This window comes from Protopterus annectens, chromosome 10.part0 (genome assembly GCF_019279795.1).
Source record: "Protopterus annectens isolate FY-2018-M chromosome 10.part0, PAN1.0, whole genome shotgun sequence".
In the NCBI taxonomy this organism is placed as follows: Eukaryota; Metazoa; Chordata; order Ceratodontiformes; family Protopteridae; genus Protopterus; species Protopterus annectens.
The window spans coordinates 875,317-892,658 of NC_056744.1; the positions used below are offsets into that span (position 1 = coordinate 875,317).

A 17,342-nucleotide genomic window follows, 5' to 3' on the forward strand; every position below is an offset into this window, starting at 1 on the left:
GTACCTATCATAAATGTAGATGTTTGAGTGTATTCACTATTGCAGTCATTACACTTGGGTTATCCTGCTGGCAGGCTACCTGCATTCGGCCTGAATTCCAAAATCCTGGTCCGGCGTCGGTTGCTGTCGCCTCTTCCCTGACGTCAGTGCACCAGGGGTATAAAAGATGCAGCTGACGCCATTTTCTTCAGTTTTTCTTGCCCCAGATGTCAGGTGCCCCCAAAAGGGTAGGCTAAAAAATTCTGATCATAAAAAAGCATGCACATAACCTTCATCTACAAGCAAATACACCACATAGGTTGTATAGAATAGAGAAGTACAGATAAGTCCCAGCAATGAATGGGGGATGGTGGGAGGGTAACCTGGACTGCAACAGTGAATACACACGAACATCTACATTTATGGTAGGTACACAACTGTACTATGTTCATCGTGTTTCACTGTTGCAGTAATTACACTTGGGTTGAATCCCAAAGCTGAGGTTGGGTGGCTGGGCCTAAATAGAATTAGGAGTGGCTATGAGGCTCTGCAGAACTGCAGTGGCAAAGCTTGCTCTGGATTTAGAGTAAAGAGGTAAGTGGTAGTGCTTTGTAAAAGTGTGCACTGAAGTCCAGGTTGCAGCCTCCAAAATGTCTTTGGTTGGTACTCCTCTGAGGAAGGCTGCTGAAGTGGCTGCTGCTCTGGTAGAATGTGGCCTAATGCCCTTAAGGCACTGACTTGCCATGTTGTGCATAGCAGAAACGAATGCAGTGGCCTATCCATTTTGAAACAGTTTGCTTTGAAATAGCTTTTCCTTGCAATCCTGCAGCATATGCCACTAAGAGTTGTTCAGTCTTTCTGAAAGCTTTAGTTTTGTCTAAGTAAAAGCGTAGCGGTCTGTGTATGTCCAAAGAATGCATTAGTCTCTTCCCCCTTATTCTGCTGGTTTGGATAAAAAGTAGGCAAATGTATGGTTTGGTTAAGAGTCACACTGGACACTACCTTAGGCATAAATGTTGGGTTTGTCCTTAGAGAAACTCTCTCCGGATGGAAAATAATAAAAGGTTCCACAGCCATTAGTGCCTGTAACTCTGAGACTCTTCTTGCTGAAGTTATTGCTAGAAGAGCTGTTTTCCATGATACGTATTTTATCTCAGCTGTATTGGCTGGCTCAAAAGGAGGCAGTGTGAGTTTTTCCAAGACAAAATTGAGGTCCCATGTAGGTATTGGAGCTTTCCTTGGAGGTCTTATGTTTTTGGCCCCTCTGAGATACTGCCTTAGCAGTGGATGAGAAAAAAATAGGTGGGTCCGTATTGTAATGAGCTGAAATGGTAGAGGCATGGATCTTAACTGATGAGAAGGATAGGCCTTTGTCCAGCATCTCAGTTAGGTATTGTAAAATCTGAGGAATATTTGGTACAAGCATGTCAATTCCTTGTGCCTGATTCCAAGCACAGAATCTCTTCCATTTTTCTGCATAAGAATTTCTGGTGCTGGGCCTCCTGGCCTCCAAAATAACATCCATAACTGCTTTAGAGAGAGGTGTGTTCTGAATGGTTACAATGTCCACCATGCAGCCAGATTTAGGGTTCTGAGTTGGCTGTGCAGGATCGGATTGTTTTGTTGGGTCACCAAATGAGGAATTTGAGGTAATGTCCAGGCTGGGCCTTGAGACAAGCTCTTTAGAATTGAGTACCAGTGCTGGCCTGGCCAGTCTGGGGCAATCAGGATCATTTTTGGCTTCTTTTGTCTGACCTTTAGGAGTACCTTAGGGAGGAGAGGCAGAAGAGGGAAGGCATATACTGTAAGGGCTTTCCAGCTGAATGAAAGGGCGTCCACTTTCCATGCTTGTTTGTGATAAGTCCGAGTGCAGAATTTCTGTAGCTGGCAGTTGTGAGGGGAGGCAAACAGATCAATGTCTGCGCATCCCCATTTTCCTGTTATCATGCTGAAGATTTGTGGATCTAGTTTCCACTCATGAGGATCCATGAGGTTTCTGCTTAGTTCGTCTGCCAAAGTATTTGTCTTTCCTGGCAGGAATTGTGCTTGCAGGTGTACTTGATAAGTCAATGCTGTGCTCCATAAAGTCATGGCTTGTCTGCAGAGGGGGTAGGAATGTGTGCATCCTTGCTTATGTACCACATGCCTGTAGTATTGTCCGTCTTTATCAGCAGTTGTCCTGGATGAAGTAGGTCCTTGAAGGCTGTCAGGGCATTCTGTACAGCTAGCATCTCTTTTTGATTGATATGAAGATGCATTTGGCTTGTGGGCCATGTGCCCTGAATACATTTTCCTGCCATGTGTGCCCCCCAGGCATAATCTGATGCATCTGTTGTTAGTGTCTGCCTGGCTGTGGGTAAAGTGAATGGCTGTCCCTTGTTGTGGTGACAGGCCTGTGTCCACCATCGAAACTCCTGTTGCAGGCAGGGAATGAGAGTAATTAATGTTTCCAGGCTGTGGCAATGTTGAGTCCAAACACTTTTTAGATACCATTGTAGTTTCCTCATATGCAGTCTTGCATATGGAATTAGTACAATGCAGGATGCCATGTAGCCCAGAGCCTGCAGAATTTTTCTTGCAGATAACTGGGTCTTTGTTACCATGCTTTTGAAGTAAGAAGTTAGTTGCCTTTGTTTGTCTGGCATGAGATAAGCCATCTGGGCAGTTGTATTTAAGCTTGCACCCAGGAATATTATTTCTTGAGAGGGTAATAGTTTTGATTTCTTTTCATTTACTGTGTACCCTAGGCAAATTAATAATCTTTTTACAAACGCCAGATGCTTTAGTAGAATGTCTTTGGTCTCTGCTTGAATAAGGCAGTCGTCCAAGTAGGGATATATTTGAATTCCTCTTTGTCTGCAAAATGCAATTACTGGTGCCAGGCATTTTGTGAAGACCCTGGGCGCAGTAGATAAGCCAAAGGGCAGTGCAGAGAATTGGTAGTGCATTGAGCCAGCTATGAATCTGAGGTATCTCCTGCAAGATTGTCTGATTGATACATGCATGTATGCCTCTTTGAGGTCCAAAGTTACAAGCCAAGCCTTCTTGCCCAGCATGGGCAGAAGCTGCTGCAGAGTAAACATTTTGAATTTTGGAACGTCCAGAAAAGTATTTAGAATAGACAGGTCCAGAACTGGTCTCCAGGCTTTGTCCTTTCTTGGTACTAAGAAAAGTCTTGAGTAAAATCCTTGTCCCTGCTCTTGTTGTGGCACTGGTTGAATAGCCTTCATGTCCATGAGAGATGAAACTTGTTTTTGTGCCTCTGCCCATTGATTGTGTAGCAGGTCTGGCAAACCTTTTGCCTTTGGAAGGGTGTGAAAGTGGGACCTCTAGCCCTGAGAGACTATATTTAAAACCCATTTGTCCTGGGTGATCATTTGCCAATTTTGTGAAAAAAGTGCTAGCTTTCCCCCTAAGGGTGCTGCCAAAAGATAAGTGCTTGGCATTGGCAGAGGGAAGTCATTGGGACTGTTTCCTATAAGGCTGTGATTTGTCTTCTCTGCTTTTGGATGTAGAAGCACCCCATTGTTTGGGCCTGTATGAGCCCTGGGGCTGTTGTCTGCCTCTAGGGCGTCTGTATCTACCTCTTTGTGGCCTGTCTGACACTGGAAAGGATCAATTCTTAGAAGGCCAGTTCCTGCTAAATCTGGGTGGCTGTACCTGTAAGAAATCCTTTACTGTCTGCATAGATTTAGCTTTATCCTCCATTTTCTTCAACACCTCTTCTGCCTTAACACCAAACAAAGTATCATGCTGTAATGGAGCATCCAATAATTTTGCTTTAACATGATCAGGCAGATTCTGTTCCTTTAACCAAGCATGCCTTCTAATGACAGAACCTGTAACTGCGGCCCTGCAAGAGGCCTCCCAGTGAATCAAAACCACATTGCAAAGTATGCTTTCCAACTTGTTCAGCTGCATGCAATAAATCCTGCATTTCCTTGTTCTCAAAACATTCAGAATTTGTAATTTTCTGTTTTAACAGTGACATTAAGTATTGCTGATATTTAAGCATATGGAACTGACAATTTAAAGCCCTTACAGTCAAGGTAGCAGAAGTGTAAACTTTTTTCCCCATCTGTCTAGTGCCCTTGAATCCCTATCTGAGGGGACAGGGTTTTTTTTTGCAGTAGAGGCCTTGACCCCTTTGGGACCCTGAGATATAGTTTCTGGGTCAGCAGCAGGGTTTCTGCATAGAAATTTATGAGAATCTGGAACCCTGTAGTATCTGTCTGGCTTAACAGGTGCAGGAGGTAAAGAGTCGGGAGGCAGTCCGGACTCTGAAAATACATCATCAACAATGTCTAGAACAGGTGGAATAGCAAGACGTCTGTGCTGAGGTAGTAGAAGAAAGTCTCTGAGCCTTTTCTTAGATTCTGAGTAATCTTAGCTCTCCCAGTGGAAATGCTCCCTCATGGTATGCAGGGGTTCCCCAAAGGAATAATCCTCAGGAGGAGAAGCTGAAGGAATAGATTCTTCAGCATCAGAATCCTCATAGGAAGGAATAGAATATCCCTGTTCTGAAGAGGAGTCAGAGGAAATGGAAACCTGATCAGAGGAATCATATTCAGTGTCTTGCCTAGGCCTCTTATCAGGAAGGGGATGGGAACCCCTGATCAAAGTAATTAGGTCTTCAGCCATTTTGAACATCTGTTTCTTAGGCATGGAAATCTGTCCTGGAGAATGCTGTACATGTTTCCTTGTCTTTAAAGCTGTTTTAGTCTTTGTCTTGGATGCTGAAGTTGGCTTGATATAAAGCTGTGTAGGTCTGAAAACACCCTCAAAAGCCGATGCCTGCTCAGCGGCTCGGACCCATCTGAGGGATTAGTTTCCGAAGGCCCAATACCTTGAGTATCCAGAGGCCTAGTTGTCTCCACGTGGGAGTCGGAGGTGGCCTGTGGCTCTGAGGTAGCGGGTGTCAGGGGCTGCGAAAGCACCTCACTGAGAACCGGCGACTGGCCTTAAAGAGGCTCTGTCTGTTCTGGACCTCGGATGCCTGTCCTTTTCTTTTTTTCTTGTGCTTTTTATGAACTCCGGTCATCGGCTGTTCCAACGGCAGTATATAGTTAAACCTACAGCCAAAGTAATGAAATGCAAAATCGTACCGATGCTTAATAGTGCGTTGGTTAAGTCTAGCACAAAACTGACAACTAGCAATGTCGTGGTCAGGGCCTAGGCAAGGAATACAGTAAGAATGAAAATCCTTATGAGGTATTTGCTTCCCACAAGAAATACAAATGTTAACTTTTTCTGACATCGGTCTGGAGCAAGAAAAACATTTTCCCAATGGGGTACTTAGCTTTATTGAAGACTTCGGATCTGAAATTCAATTTCGAAAATCTCAGAAGTCGGCCGACCGGCACTTGCGAACAGCTTTTGCTTCGGGCACCGCGCGGGCAAGAAAGACTGAAGAAAATGGCGGTGGCTGCATCTTTTATACCCCTGGCGCACTGACATCAGGGAAGAGGCGACAGCAACTGATGCCGGACGAGGACTTTGGAATTCGGGCCGACTGCGGGTAGCCTGCCAGCAGGATAACCCAAGTGTAATGACCGCAACAGTGAAACACGATGAACATCAACTGCTTCCTCTCACATTGAGGAAGCACAACTATAAGCACCGACCCTCAAGTTACAACTCATCAATTTATAATTTTCCAACAGTATTTCCTACTCATTTAATGCAACAACAAAAGTGCTCTTCATTCCTTATGGGTTTACATACCCAAAGTGGGTTTCTTGTTTGCCTTTGGCTGCGTGACTACTGAGTTAATAAATACAAGAATAGGATAGGTGTGTGCAGGGGTGGTTGCCTCTCAAGCAAAAAACGTATTTTGGTAATTTGTGAAGACTTGATTATTTAACCATTTGCAACTGACCAGTTTGTTGCTTGGGCAATTTCAACTTATGACTGTGTAGAACAGCTAAGAACATCTTCTACTGGTAGAATCAAAGTACAAAAATGCTTACCCAGGAACAGTCAGTCAGCTTCAATAAGGGTACTGGAGAAAGTGAAAAATTGATTGCCTCCATTCTATAGAATACATGACCATCATAAGAAATTGCCTCTAGCTACTATGACTATGAATACTGTGACTCAGTTAAAAAATAAGATTTACAGATTATTTTACTATGGTTATGTTTTTTAATAAAATGAATTAGAAAATGTTTCCTTACCCATTCTGAAATCGATATATCCTTCTCCTCCACTCATCACAAGCATTGAACTTAGGGGCTGCTGGCTGGGAGTGTCTTGTGCAGGAGATCCAGCTTTATCTAAAGCTGAGTCAGAGCCACTGCTAACTGGTGGGTTAATGACCTGACCTGTTAAAAATGTAATGTATTATAAATTCGGCTTAAGATTAAATGTATTAAATCATGTGCCTGCAATATTTTGCACAAATACAGTAGTGACTCAGCTTATCAGAGAAAGGTGACAACACTTCTAGTAATTATATATCAGAGAGCTTTGTACAGTACCCCAACCATATGTGGTAACTTACTTGACACTGCCACATTAAATCAGATTAGACACAGTGGTAGCCATACTATACAAAACTTGCCAAAAACGCAAAGTGGGTTATGTGGATCAACCTCACATTTTAACCTAAAAATAAACATCCCTGCTCATTTCTGAGCTACTTAAAACTAAAAACTCCTGTCAATGCATTCTTCACAGCTCAGAACTGGGAATGGAGATCCCCAGAACTACAGAACAGACAGAAGGAAAACCCTGACAATGACCTAGCTGACATTAGTTTGAGTAACAGCTTAGCTGCTGGAAGTGCTGTGGGGATGGAAGCAAAAGACCAGTCATAGCTTGCCCGTGCTATGGGAAGGAAGAAGTGGTTCTGGTCATCTGACCATCACCCCCACCACCACAAAAGAAGAGATCTGCAAAGGAATGAAAATTGCACACAACTGGGGACATGACCTTGGCACTGCCAGAGTAGTGAAAGTAGCTAGTACTAGTGCATGTGTGGTAGCATGCACAACTAACATTATCAGTGCAATAGACCACAAAAACAGACTAAAACTTCCAGAATATCACAACAAGCCACGAGAACTGGAACTTAGACTGAGAACAAGAGGCACAAATTTGTGCCTCTTGTTCTCAGTCTAGGTTCCAGTTCATGTAATCATCAGTGCAATGATGTGGGTGCTCACATCAGATATTCTGGAAGAGGAGGTTAGAGCTCATTGACAAATTCCCTAACCATCTGTGCTAATAACAGTTACCATGAGGGAGTCCACTGACAGGCTGGGAGAATTGACAGGGGTGAGTTCGGAGGCAGGGAGAGGATCATTGTTTTTAGAGGTCCTCTCCAGCTGGCCCCCTGGGCAGATAGTCAAGACAATCTGGAATGGAGACTGGCAGACCACACATGGCCAAAGCACAAAGAGCCTTCATGCCTATCTGGATGGTGGCTTCCTCCAACTGGCTCTCCCTTGAGTCAGTGTACAAGCATCACAGACAATGAATCATCAGGCTCATAGAACAGGGACTGACAGCAGTTGGGGAGGTAAAAAACACACAAAAAAACAGAATTGCATACACGTACTGGGAGAAATGTCTCACTTCCTTGCTTGTAAACTGACTATGTGGGGTGGGCTCATTCTGCAAGATGTCAGTGAAATTACTAAATGGAATCCACATACAGTACCACAGTTCATACTGCATGTTTTCTGGCCTGTGCAAATTCTCAAAAAGGAACTACCTGTGCATAGAACACAGCAAGCCCTTTCTTCTTTGCCTGAGCCTCAGAAGAACCACTCTCGATAGCATGTGATCACTCCCAAAAACCTTGTTTTAGGTATTACTCTTTACTCAAGTTACTAGAAATTTGACACTATTAACTCTGCTAATGGCAATGTAATTACAAGCTCGGCATGACAACACATTTTGCTGTTCTTAGATTATGACAGTGGTTATTACCCAACAAGTATGCTGTTAAATGTAAAGTGTAGACAATGAGCACGGTAGAGTCTGTTTTTCTGCATAATACTTAGATCCAGCTGTATTTAATACATATCCACTACAAATGAAAGCAGATGGAATTTATCCAAACCTCAAGCTATTAAATTACTCTAACCAAGTGAATTAGACTTGCATATTTTAATTAGGACCAGTCTCCACGCAAGCATGGCTCACATTTCCAATTTATACATGTCTAGACATATTTCATTGCCAGCAAATACTTGTCTCTGAAATTCAAAAAAAGATAGAGTACTTGCCATATCAGATGATCTTCCGAATGGGACATGGCAATGGACTGAGCAATTGGATATATATTCATTAGCCTTCTACACATCTTACAATTTTGAGCTCCAAGAAATGGAGCGGTCATACAGTTTCTTCATGTGACAGGTCAAGGAGAGCATCAGGGCTAAAAGGAATATGCACCCTCTTCCTTACCATCAGTGAATCAAAAAGAAGGTTACACTTATAAATTAAACGATAAGTTTGAAGCTTATGTCCAAAAGGTTCTGCTATCAGAAAGGGACAGAGTGTCATATCAAAGGGGTGAGAGGACAGTAAGGGAAATAGAAGCTGAGTGCAGATATCCTATGCAAAAATCAGCTGATGCAATGTGTAATAACACACTAGTGACCTTACTGTAGGCACCCTCCACAACAGGGGAACAAAAATGAAACCAAACATATGTCAGACAAAGCCAGAGCAGGACTTCAAAGCAACCAGGCCTGAATACAGCTCTCTTTACAGCTGTTCTGCTTCTGGAGTGGAAGCACAAGTAACACACCCAGTAAATGTCTGCAGAGGTGAGCAGGTGGTGACGATGCAAATGTGTGGAATAGACACAGACTGGAGTTGCCACCTGGTGGAATAACAGCCAAGACACGTTTTAGACTTCTGGTAACAGACAACAGAAATGGCATCAAACTGCACACAGACTTGTCTAGCCACTGCAAAAGCTGCCATTCTGCACATTACTTCTCCCCATCTCATTCTATTACTCTACTGTGTCATCAGAATACTAAACTATTTCTTACCTCCTTATATTATTAGAAATATAGTCTGTGAAGTGTCTTGCTACCTGCTGTACATACTGCATCCTTGACCACAATTTCTCCTAGCAATATCCTGTAAGTGTACTTGAATGTGTTGTGGGTTCTTATCCCTTGTATACAAGGAACACCCCAAAACACTGTAGAGAGCTTTATCTGTTGTGGTGCTTTTCTCGTCTTGCATATAACTACTTATCATTTATTGTAAAATGTTTTAGCGTGTGTTTGTGGAACTTTACTCTCCAACTCACTATAAAATATTTAATCTGTTGTGGGGCTTTTCTCCCCTTGTATATAATTACTCATCACATCATTGTAAAACACTTAATATGTTGTGGGACTTTTCTCCCCTTGAATATAATTACTCGTCAATTACTGTTTAAAGTTTTTAAATCTGTTGTCAAGCTTTTCTCTCTGGGCCTCCACTGAAAATGGGCCACTGGTAACTGTGAAAGTCTGACTGAGCCAAAGGGCAAATAAATAAAAATAAAATATTAGTAATGAAAGTAATGAAGACTGTGCCCTAACAGGGAAAATGCTTCAGTAAAGAATGAAAATTAACAAACCTCACTGGAAATTATGCAATCTGTCAGTTTAAAATGGAAAATTAAGGCTAATGAGTTTTTAATGAACATCATTCTATAGCCCTGCACTTTACATCCTCAACCTCATTTGCAAACTGGGAGAGTGTGCATAAGTAATTAACCACATAGACTTCTCATGTCACACCTAAAATCAGGCATTTGTGTCTAATTAAAAAAAAAAAAAAGAAATAGCTATACTATGTTGCACTGAACATACCATTCATTAACTCATTCATTCAGCCACCAGTTATTCTCTTAATCAAAGTTGCAGAGGAGCTGGAATCTCTCCCTGCATTAACTGAGCACAAGCCAAGGGAACTGATCTGAACAGGGATGCCAGCCCACTGTGCATGCACACACACACATCAACTCTCAAACAGCACACACAGCTATAAGCAACTTAGAGGAATACCAGTTCACCTACATCATTGTCTTTCGGATGAGGCTGGAACAGCTATTCAAAAACACAATGTGAATAGTGAGAGAAAACACATGCAGACTTCACACAGAATGTTTTCAACAGGAGAAAACTTAACTGCAGAACTAAGCACACCAATACAGCAACTGTGGCTGTTGTGCTACTCTGCTGCCCTAAGATACACAAAATGGCTCACATATCTATTGTGATGGGAGAAGAGACATCTGCCAGTAGATGAGGGATGACAGGGAATTAATAGATTAATTCTGCATTGCACTGCAGCTACATTTATTGCTCACTCCTACACCTTTCCTGTTAGAAAGAGAACTGCAGCACTGTGTTCTCTAAGACAAAAAGCAGGCTAACCTCTGGAGTGTCCTTTTGGAAAATGGCTTGAACACTGTGTTACTAAACTCAGGAAGGAGGCTTGGTGTGTTCAGCAGGAAACTTGATTACTCTAGGGCACAAGATACAGGCCTTCACCAAGATGATGGCCAAGTCCAACATATACATTGCTTCCCTTTAGAAGAGGTACCACACACCACTATCTGAATGCTGAATCTCACTACAAACATCAGGATTTAAAAATCCTTCCAGGGTTATAATGCCAAACACAGCCTTCAAAATGAAAAGGCAATGCAGAAGGCTGCTTTTCCACTGGACATCAATGCCAAAAAAATACATGGCAGAAGGCTATACATATCTTTCCCCTCCAGTAAGTAACCCAACACTAGGGACCAAGTTGGGGAGGGGAGAACAAAGGGCAAGTCCATTTCCAATAAAGGATCAAACAATTTAGCAAGTTGTAGAAAGGGTCCCAAATAAGGACCCGACAGGAAATGACAACTCTGCAAACAATGACAGAATAATATTTAATGCAGGAATGAAAAGTAGAAGGAGCAAGGGAAATTGTTAACAACTATTGCTGCCAGAAGCTCCAAAAGGGTAGGGGCTTGATCTTACGTTACTGATGCAACAGAAAAAGGCAGGTCCTTAAGTTCCTTTGACCCATCTGAAGGAGTGCAACTCCAAATGGAGTATAGAATTAGGAACAGATTTTGCATCCAGCCACAGGTGAACAGAACTTTTCATGGTTGGTGACACAATTTAGTTGCAACCAAAGTTAAGCTCCACTAAAACCACTGCCATTAAATCCTTGGTGGGGCCAACAATCAGTGGCATAAGTAAAGAAAGATCAGACAGTCATGAAATCAGACACCTTGATAACAATTTAAGAAGCAGAGAAAAGGAAAGACACAGCAGCATCATGTACCATTTCCCATTCACATTAAAATGAAGGACCCCCCCCCATATATAGCTACCAACATGTTCCACTACTGATGTGCAAGAAAGCATCTAACATATCTGTCAATACCAATCAAAGCACTGAGGGAGCACCAGCTTCAGGACATGAAGAAAACAATGGAAGCTGACACAAAAATGAGGCAAAGCTTAAAATCTCAAAAATCAGTCTGGGATAACCCCAAGCCTTCCTTGGACCAACATATCTTCCCCACATAGAACAGACTACTGCTCTCTTGGGGTGACACGGAAGGAATGAAAGCATACAGCAACATCTGTGCCAGACAAAGATCTGCCAAGAGAAGCCTTTGTAGTTAAAGTACCAGTATATGAGGTACTCACCATACCTGAAGGACTACAAGTAAATAAATTACAACAACAAATATTTATGCCTACTCACCTGCAAGGGACAAAAAATCAAGACAATGTTTTCAGCGATATCACTCCCCCCTGTGCAAGCCACATGGAAATGTCTGCAACTGGCCTGAAACTTACACAACCAATACCTGCATGTATTTAGTTCATTTCTGGAGAGAAAAGTTTGTACAAGTAAGAGGGTAAGGATACACTGTAAAGCAACATGTTTTATAATAACTGAGTGATTAAAGGGCCAAACGAATCTTAACGCCAATCCTGCAGGGATATAAAAGGTGGGTGCCCCAACACACTAATGACTTCTCTGTTATGGAGGTAATGGTAATGTTAACCACTTCACAAAAGTGTCCTATCTAGTTTGGAAAGACTTATTAGAATATTAACATTTGAAACAAACTTCAAGCAGTTTCGGAGACAATCCACAGAGAAGAATTACACAGGGCCACCCAGCAGTTAGGCCAAAGCCTGCTCTGTCCCAGATTTTGCATCAAGACTGTAATAGTTAGTAAAGATGCTAACATCTGCCAATGTGGCACCTACACATTACCTGGGGTGGGTAAAGTGGTATGACTTACAGTCAACAGCTTAATACAAACTGCTCACATCACAGTGACTTCACCACAAATTCTCAGTTTGGTACTTGCTACCAGTAATGGTAGTGCAAAGAGATGAAAGGCCTGACTATGGCCCAGGCAACCGTTTGATTGGTGGTACTGGTGTTTGACATAACTGTTAGGGGAAAAAAGCAAACCCATCGCGGGATAATGGCAAGGCAGAGCAAGAAGCATACAGCCACAATTCCTTAGAAGAAAGGATATGCCATGGTGTGCATCCTGGGGAAGAGGCTTTTGGGTTATAAAGCCACTGTCTAGGGGTAGCTTTTATTACAGACTGTATGTCAGCATACACTTATGGGGGAGGCATTTTTGGTCTTCATGATGTAGGTAGCTCATTCCCCCATCCAGCAGGGTGGGGATAAAGCAACTCAAAAAGACCCATATTGCTGGGATGCCGTCAAGGGCACAAAGACCCTCATAGCTGCCTGTATGATGGTCTCTCTAAATCACTCTCTCACCCCACTGTACTGGGGTAATTCCCTAGTAGAGGGAATCAAATGGATAAAATCTGAGTAGGCTTGACAGTTGTTAGATATAACAGCAAACAATAAAAAAGGCACACAGAAAACATGTTGGTCACATGCTCACATGGGGTTGCTCACTCTCTAGGGGGTGATTTGTTTTTGTTCAAACTGCATACTTTGGAAGGTCTGCAAACTCCAAGAATCATGGAAAATGTGAGGAAAGCTTTTATTTTTGTTTGCAGTGTGATGCAGCAACCTTTAAGTAAAAACAGTATAAGGGCACTACTGAGGCAAAGCCCCCACAAAAGGGAATGCAAGGTGGCTTGCTCCTTGCAAAACATGGCTTGTTTTACACTGACACAGCTAGTTGCTGGTTTACTGTAAACCATGACTGTGTGTGTTATTTTGAGAGTTTTCAAATGAATGATCACACCACCATCATTCTTCAAATAATTACTTGAGCGTAACTAATCAAGGGACACACTTCCTAACAAGTTACTTGCACTCATCGAAAAGTGTTTCTGCAGTTTGCAAACCTGCAATACTATAACACATCAAGAAAATATATGAAGATATGCAACTACAATCAAATATGACTAGGCAGAATTCAAACAAATGGCCACACACTCACAGCGAAGCTATTACAAAACCATTTGCATTCAGGCTATTTAATTTTTTTTATTTGTAATTATTTACCAGGAAATCCCAGCTGGGTCATGTAAGATGCCTTTTCAGCAGTGGTCCAAGGAGAAAAGCTCAAAAAAAGTAGCACTCCCGAAAACATACCTCTTTTTCAAAGTATAAGCTACATAAGGAAAATAGCACATCAAGCTTAATACAAATAAATAGGATGTAAAATTGTTATAATAACCACTACTTTGTCAATCAAGCAACATTGAGTTATTACTCAAAAACACAAGTAAAACTTTAGCTGAAAAAGGAAAACATTGCATCAGAAATAACCTCTGAAAAATGGTGACAAAGGTAGCATCATACACTGACAGCAAAGGAGCCAAACTTAGTGTTGTATACAAATTACTTGAGGGCTACTAACATCTCTTAAACACTAGGCAGTATGTCACAATAGTAGTGCATTTCAGACTGTGTATACAGTAAGTGAGAGAGAGAGACTTTTCTGGTATTGGTTGAATATTTACTATTATTATTTTACATTTGTTAACCGGAGGTGTCTGACTGAGCCGAAAAGGCCCTTTTTCAGCAGACACATGGGTAGAAAAGCTCCACAGAGAAAATTTACAGACATTTAGTTATTTAGACATGATCAGCATACACACAAATTACAAGAGTCATGTTTTTACAGTGGTATGCGGCACATAAACTGTTACCAGTTACAGTGGAGAGAACAAACAAAAAAAAATATTAATTTTAAAAAATAAAGGTAATTAATAGATTTGTGGTGTACAGCTGAAATTTGGAACATAGATACATACATAGTACACAGGTACAGTACATACATTGTAGATTAGCCAGTGTTTGTGAGTAAGATTGAAAATTATTATCAAGTGCTCTAGATTTAGTATGTATATGTTATCCGCTTTCACTAGCCTGTGGAACACTCATGGCACTGCCAACTTTGCTTGATATGTTGCCTGATGAGGTCTTTAAAGGAGGCTTTGGATGATGCATTTTGAATGCTAGTAGGGACAGAGTTCCATTTTTTAGCCACTGAACTACTATATAGTGCATCTCCAAAGCTATTGTAGCTATTGATGACTTCAAGTAGTAGTTTGTTTGATGATCTAAGAGGCCTTTTGGCTGAGTGATGTTGTACTAGGTTTTTGAGGGCAGGACACTTATTGGGGAGGTAACAGATAGAATGACAGAGGCAGAGCTGATTGTAGGTTAGGAGGTTGGGCAGTTCAAGCCAGTGGAGCTGTCTCAAGGCAGTACAGTGATGAGTTCTATATGAACAATTTGCAGCAAAGCGGGCAATTCTGTTATAGCAGGCTTCCATTTTGCTTAGTTCAGTTTTGTTGAGATTAGTCAGAATGGGAGATGCATAGAGTAGGGTGGATAGAAGTTGGGAGCGAGCAATGGCTGATTTTGTGTTGTTGGTAAGAAATGGTTTGATATGGTAGAGTGAACCCAGTTTGGCATGTACTTTTTTAATATTTAAGTTGAGATGACTATCAAATTTTAGGTGGGAGTCTATGGTTATTCCCAATAGCTTAGCCTGTGCCACTGGAGCAATTGGAGTAGCATTTGTGGAGTAGATAGTGAATTGACTGTTAGTGTTTTTGTTAAAACTGGTCATAATCATAAGCTGAGTTTTCTTTGGATTGAGGATAAATCGGGCTTTGGAAAGGTAGTTTTCAATGTCAGAGAATGCTAGTTGAGTTGTTTGCAGGAGGGTGGGAATGTTTTGTGCAGCACATATTAAGGTAGTGTCATCTGCATACTGAATTATAGATGCATGCTGTGTGGAGGTATGGAGGTCATTTGTAAAGACTGTGAATAGTAGTGGTCCTAAGATAGAACCCTGTGGGACTCCTATAGTTATGGGCAGCTAAGGAGAGAGAGAGAATTTTCCCATTTCACAGCTTGGTACCTGTCAGTTAAGTAGCTTTGGAACCAGGTAAGAGTGGAATTTGATAGATGATATTGGTTTAGTTTGTTTAGCAGGATTTGGTGTGAGACTGTGTCAAATGCTTTGGACATATCCAAAAAAAGAGTTGACACTTGTAGGCCTTCATTTTTGAGACAGTTTACTGTGTCTGTGAAGCAGAGGAGGGTTGTACTATGGGCAGGTCTGAAACCATGCTGAGTAGGTCACAGGATGTTGCTGTCTAGGAGATAGTTTAGCATCTGGGTATGGATGCATTTTTCTAGTTTTTTGGCCAGGGGGGAGAGTAAAGTGATGGGTCTGCAGTTATTAAGTTCAGTGGAGGTCCTGCCTTTATGTATGGGTGTAACATAGGATATTTTCCAGAGTTTGGGCACATAGTTTTCAACAATTGATCTGTTTATGAGAGTGGAGACTGGGATAGCAATAGCATCTGCTATGAGTTCCAAGAAATAGCTGGGGAGTAGGTTGGCTGCTGTTGATGAGGTTTTTAGTTTGGAGAGCATGCTTTTGATTGAAGTGGTAGAAACTGTTTTGAGGGTAAAGCTTGTATTAGTGTTATTTGTGTTGAATAGGTGGATTAGTCATGAAAGGAACAGCAGTGGCACAGGCAGGCGTTAATTACGGAGGTTCTCAGTTTGCCACTGCAGACGGTGACATTTTAGATGCATGAGTAATGACATAATACTCTTCCAGAGTTTGACAATAGAGCTGGAATACAAAGCATCAACATAAGTTTGTGATTTTAGCATATAGGCAAGGCGGTACTTGCGTATTATGGCAACCACATTCCAAATGTGTGTAAGTAATGCCGGCAAAATGTGAAACAACCACTTCACTCCTTAAATTATTTTCTTAAGTAAATGTTTATGTGGCGATACAATAAATTAAAAGGATGCTGGCAACAGCAAGAAATTATTTTTGGGGTGGGTCACATCAAGTGTACATTGTAATGATGAACTGTGTCCTGGCTGCTGTCTCCGAAATAGATGGCATTTCTCTGCAGATTTAAGCACGTGAAGCGTACACCATTGTATGAAATATTTCTCATACAATTATATTTCAAGTTAAAATCACTGTAGGCAACTTGCAGCTGACAACACAGAGTATATTCAGTCCTCCTGGAGTCATGCAAACCTGGCACAGTACAGGCATAAATGCACCATACAGTAGAGACTGAGACCTGATTTTATGCATTTTTCATGACCACTAAGAACAACATGAACTGCTGCATAGTCAACATTTGTCAAATTCTTTCAGTCCTGTCAAAATATGATTAATTCCTGTGTACCTCTACAGATATACTAGTTGTCACTTGTGAAAATGGAAATGCTTTTGTATTGTAAATGTTTCACACGACAGAAATTGCTAACCTGCTATGACAGCTTCAGTACGCAACTTTTAAAAACGCATCACTGAAAGGGGAACACGACAGTCTGTAATCGTTGACTGAAGATATCACATTTGGAATGTGGTTGCGATAATACGCAAGTACCAGCAAGGCATTTACCTTTCCTCGCAATCATTTGGAGGGGGCATTGGAGAAGTGATCATAAGGAGTGACATTTATCTAATTGGTTGAGAATTTTGTGAGTGGTCCTTAGCTAGTTGAATTTAAGGTAGCTTGGAAATTCCAATCAATGTAATTATCAGATTGCCATGCAACGCTGGGCTCTTCTGAAGAGATTTGCTGGAAAAATAGTTATGTTACAGCACTGCTGCAGACAGAACCAGATCAAACTGCCATCAGTAACTCAAAGGAAAGCTGTTAACAGGACATTTTGATCCCAGATGCATAACATGTCGTCAAAGCCAAAGCAGCCCTTGTGGTGTATACCCAAATATTTTTCTAAGGTTTTGGTGTTCTCAAAACAAAACAGCAATGCAAGGAGACAGTCAATGGGATTCCTTTAACAGTAGAAGACAATGATTTCCTTTTACAAATAAGGAAAACGACTAGTTAATCTTTCTGATGTCTATCATTTTTAAAAAA

The 17,342-nt window shown here is 41.5% G+C and overlaps 1 protein-coding gene across 1 annotated transcript in view; it reads right to left on the reverse strand.

Moving 5' to 3' along the window:
• SPAG9 (sperm associated antigen 9) overlaps positions 1-17,342 on the reverse strand; it is a 2,484,778-nt gene that overhangs the window by 105,630 nt on the left and 2,361,806 nt on the right. Inside the window, exon 28 of the mRNA XM_044084932.1 lies at positions 6,156-6,302. Coding sequence (XP_043940867.1) covers positions 6,156-6,302 — 147 coding nt within the window. The remainder of the gene's footprint in view (positions 1-6,155; positions 6,303-17,342) is intronic.